Raw genomic sequence first — 5,598 nt, 5'->3', positions numbered from 1 at the left:
AGGTATGTGGGAGGTAGACACCGGGGGGGGGAATTAATCCTTCTTGTGAGATGTTTGTTTACCAAGAAATTGGATTAATAAAACCTCCCAGAATGCATCTCTGCCTGGACAATGAACGTTTTTATCTCTGCGTAAGATTCGCTCCTTCGTTTGTACATTGAGTTTCTAGTTTTTTTTTTGTTCAATCTAACGACAATTCACCACCACAATGTGTATTAACATAATTAAATAGCAACAACTCCCCGAAGTTTCGAGTCCTCGGATGATAAACAGCTACATTTGACAATATAACTACTTTGTCAATTTTTAATGCTGGGTCAAAGACGAAACCTAGATTTCTGGCAAAAGGGCACACAGTTGAGGCTAAAGTCCCCAGATTTTTTGAAAGTTTGTCAACTGAATTTGGGGGGGGGGGGGGCAAACAACATGGACTTTACTACTCCCCCCCCCCCCCAGCACCTGACGTAACCGGTTCTTATCTCTAGACCAGTGCTGGTTGGTGCTGAGTTGGACCCGTGTTCTTGGCCCAGAACCAGGTTTATTAGTGTGGAAAAGCAAAGAACCGGTTCGATATTTGGCCCTGACTCCGAACCAGCAAAGGAACTGCCTTGGTGGAAAAGACACATATCTAATCCCTCCCACTGCTTGAAACAGAGGGAGGTTGCAGCTTCAAGTTGTTGGATAAATAAGTGATCTAACTGCCAGTGTATCATCTACATCTCCGCCTCCCTCCATCGTTACCTCCTCTGTACTCGGTGTTGTTCCCCGTCCGCCAGTCGATCTCCTGCAGTGCCTGCGATCACCAGCTCCAGCTCCCTGGCATCAACACCGACACCAGCCGCCATCCACCCCTAGCACGCACACACACACACACGCACGCACCACACACGCACCACGCACGCACGCAGACACACACACCCACACACAGACACGCACACACACAGACACGCACACCACGCGAACACACACACAGACACACACACACACACACACACACACACCACACACACACACCACACACGACACGCACGCACGCAGACACACAGACCCAACACACAGACCGCACCACGCACACACACAACACAGACACGCAGAGACACACACACAGACACACACACACAGACACAACACACAGACCATACACACACCACATACACAGACACACACACGCACGCACGCACGCATACACGCACTCACGCACGCAGACACACGCACGCCTCAGACACCACGCACACCACGCAGACACACGCACGCACGCCGACACCACACACACGCATGCACGCAACACCCACACACACAGACACGCACACACACGCAGAGACACACACACAGACAACACACAGACATAACACACAGACACAGAACACACACGCACAGACCACAGACACACACACGCACCACGCACGAGACACGCACGCACTCACGCACGCACGACAGCACGCACGCGACAGCACTCAACACGCACGCACCGCACGCACGCAGACACACCACCACGCAGACACACGCACGCACGCACACACACACACACACCCCGACACACCACACCACCACAACACCACCACCACCCGCAACACACACACACAGACACGCACCACGCAGACACACACACACACAGACATGCAGAGACACACACACGACACACACACAGACACAGACACACCCCAGCCACACACGCACAGCAGACACGCACGCACGCACGCAGACACCGCACGCGACGAGACCCAACGCACGCACGCACGCACGTACACACGCACGCACGCAGACCACACACACACACACGACACGCATGCACGCAGACACACACACACGCAGACACGCACACACCAGAGACCACACACACAGACACACACACGACATAGACACACAGACACAGACACACACGCACAGACACAGACACACACACGCAACGCACGCACGCAGACACGCACGCACGCACGCACGCAGACCCACGCACGCACGCACGCGACACACGCACGCACGCACCGCACGCAGACCACTCACGCACGCACACACCACACACGCACACGCACACGCACACGCACACGCACACGCACACGCACACACACACACACACACACAGATGAACAAATTGTATTCATACTGTATGGTACAGCGTATTTACATACACACACATACAATTTCAGAGCATTCAGACAGGAGAGCTCCAATAGATCCTTACTGTATCTTTACTCTGGAGCTGCAAAGATGAATCTATTGATCGATTAGTCGTCAACTTTTAAATTAAGTGCAAACTATTTTGATAATTGATTAATCGGTTTGAGTCGTTGTTTCTGAAAAAAGGTGAAAAATTCTCTGATTCCAGCTCCTTAAATGTGAATATGTTCTAGTTTCTTTAATTATGTGACAGTAAACTGAAGATATCTTTAAGTTGTGGATAAGAAAAGACATCTGAGGATGTCATCTTGGGCTTTGGAAAACACTGATCAACATTTTTTATCCCTGTCTGACTAACAATCGGACTAGATTAATCAAGGAAATAATCCACAGATTCATCAACAATGAAAACAATCGTTATTTGCAGCCCTACACAGATGGCAGTAGAATAAAGTGCATTGTGGGAAACGTTTCATCAGCCTGTTTACAGTAGATGTTGGACTTGATTTGTTTCGCAAACCGAGGCCTGGAAACTCACATTGACACACAAGCAGCCCACAAAGATCTGATAATCTGTCATCCTGCCAGGAGACGGATTTAAACCGGGGTTAGGGTTTGTACCAGCTATGAAAACACACAAGGAAAAGCTGAATATTGAGCTTGAATCCAGATTACAGTAAACTCTGGGTTCACTTTGTCATGCTGAGCTTCCACAGCTTGCAGGACTGTGAGCAATCACCTGTCAACATCCATCTTCTTAAAGTTCAGAGTGCACAACATCTAACCATTCTCTCAGGGGACAGGCAGCTAGCAGATAATGAGGAGATGTTTTTACAGTGTGTTCTGGGGACAGATGACCCACGTACCAACACGACACGCCACCACACACATGCAATCGACTCAGCTGACATTTACGGATCATCCAGGCCTAGTTGGTTTAATTTATTAGTTTCATTTATGGATGCTATAAACCTGGGAAGGAAATCGTGGCAACATGAGTGCAACAGCACCACTGTTAACTCTGAAACCTGGTGCATGCGACTGGTTTTGGGCGGATTAAGGTTGTATGGGGCGGGGACTTTTGCAAAACTCTGTGGCTGTGCACTGCCTGCTGTCCTCCACAGCCACACACACACACACACACCACCACCGCCTAGACAACGCATACAACACACACACACCAGACAACGCACATACGCAGACCCACACACACCCAGAACGCAGAGACACCACACACAGACACACACACACAGACCATACACACAGACACAGACAACACACGCACTAGACACAGACACCACACAGACTCACGCAGGGTCTGGCACGGTCATGAACTGTCGCGGCGGCACGCACGCACGCAGACACACTGCACTCAATCTCAGACCCGCACTCATGTCGCCAACTCATACACACGCACAGCACGGCAGACACACACACACACGCATGCACGCAGACACCACACATGCACAGACACTCACACACGCAAGACACACCACATACACACCCACCTACATAGACCACAGTGACACTACGAGCACACGCACAGACACAGACACACACTCCAGACGCACTCACGCATACACTCACGGCACTCAAATACTCACAATCATACACTCACTTCACACACTCACCGCATACACCACTTCACTCACTCACTCATACACACTCACACAGCACCGCCGCACACAGCAAAACGCACTCCACTATCACCCAACACACTACACGACCACACACAACTCACACGCACACTCACACACACACACTCACTATCACTGCACCTCAACACACACACCGACAGCATACCCTCCAAACTCACGTCATACACACACACACACAGACATGCAGAGGACACCACACTACCACATCCATCACACAGACACATACCCACACTCACATACACACACACGCACATCTACTCAGACACTCACGCGACAACTCACTTTGGTCATAGCACACTCACCTCACGCATAAACGCACTCACTCACCACTCATACTACACGTCCCCCCAACTCATATACACATCACACATTCCCATGACCATCTGCACTTCGACACACACACAAAACACTCATACACGCACACAACTCATAGACCCACACGGACACATCACCCCGACATTACACAGCAGCACATGACACACACGCACACCACAGACACACACACACGCACGACCACGCAACACCACCGCACGCACGCAGCTCACCGCCGCGACCCGACGCAGCAGCAACACACTCACCCACCACTCACACATACACAGACCATCACAGCACTCACACACACACACCCACACCACACGCACACCACACGTCACACTCGCAACGCACACACACACACACGACACACAGATGAACAAATTTATTCATACTGTATGTTACACGTATTTACTTACCACACATACAATTTCAGAGCATTTCAGACAGGAGAGCTCCAATAGATCCTTACTGTATCTTTACTCTGGAGCTGCAAAGATGAATCTATTGATCGATTATCGCAACTTTTAAATTAAGTCAAACTATTTTGATAATTGATTATCCGGTTTGAGTCGTTGTTTCTGAAAAAAGGTGAAAAATTCTCTGATTCCAGCTCCTTAAATGTGAATATGTTCTAGTTTCTTTAATTATGTGACAGTAAACTGAAGTATCTTAAGTTGTGGATAAGAAAAGACATCTGAGGATGTCATCTTGTGCTTTGGAAAACACTGATCAACATTTTTTATCCCTGTCTACGACAATCGCTAGATTATCAAGGAAATAATCCACAGATTCATCAACAATGAAAACATCGTTATTTGCAGCCCTACACAGATGGCAGATAATAAAGTGCATTGTGGAAACGTTTCATCAGCCTGTTTACAGTAGATGTTGGACTTGATTTGTTTCGCAAACCGAGGCCTGGAAACCACTTGACACACAAGCAGCCCACAAAGATCTGATAATCTGTCATCCTGCCAGGAACTGATTTAAACCGGTGGTTAGGGTTTGTACCAGCTATGAAAACACAAGGAAAGCTGAATATTGATCTTGAATCCAGATTACAGTAAACTCGGGTTTCACTTTGTCATGCTGAGCTCCACAGCTTGCAGGACGGTGAGCAATCCACCTGTCAACATCCATCTTCTTAAAGTTCAGAGTCCCCAACATCTAACCATTCTCTCAGGGGACAGGCGCTAGCAGATAATGAAGAGAGTTTTTTACAGTGTGTTCTGGGGACAGGCAGCTAGCAGATAGTGAGGGAGATGTTTTTTTCAGTGTGTTCTGGGGACAGGCAGCTAGCAGATGTGAGGAGATGTTTTTACAGTGTGTTCTGGACAGGCAGCTAGCAGATAGTGAGGAGATGTTTTTTTACAGTGTGTCCAGGGGACAGGCAGCTAGCAGCTAGTGAGGAGATGTTTTTTTAACAGTGTGTCCAGGGACAGGCAGCTAGCAATAGTGAGGAGATGTTTTTTACAGTGTGTTCCGGGACAGGCAGCTACAATAATGAGGA

At 48.9% G+C, this 5,598-nt stretch overlaps 1 protein-coding gene across 1 annotated transcript in view; it reads right to left on the bottom strand.

The window, feature by feature from the left end:
- The window catches only part of hecw2a (HECT, C2 and WW domain containing E3 ubiquitin protein ligase 2a), a gene marked incomplete at its 5' end in the record, with an annotated part of 59,751 nt that overhangs the window by 1,653 nt on the left and 52,500 nt on the right, over positions 1-5,598 (bottom strand). Inside the window, 3 exon segments of the mRNA XM_032529650.1 lie at positions 742-784; positions 786-826; positions 3,710-3,732. Of these exon segments, the coding sequence (XP_032385541.1) occupies positions 742-784; positions 786-826; positions 3,710-3,732 (107 nt within the window).

The sequence above is a fragment of the Etheostoma spectabile genome, chromosome 11, assembly GCF_008692095.1.
Source record: "Etheostoma spectabile isolate EspeVRDwgs_2016 chromosome 11, UIUC_Espe_1.0, whole genome shotgun sequence".
Taxonomy (NCBI): domain Eukaryota; kingdom Metazoa; phylum Chordata; class Actinopteri; order Perciformes; family Percidae; genus Etheostoma; species Etheostoma spectabile.
The sequence above is the reverse complement of the archived record's forward strand: the minus strand, read 5'-3'. Positions and strand labels throughout refer to the sequence as shown.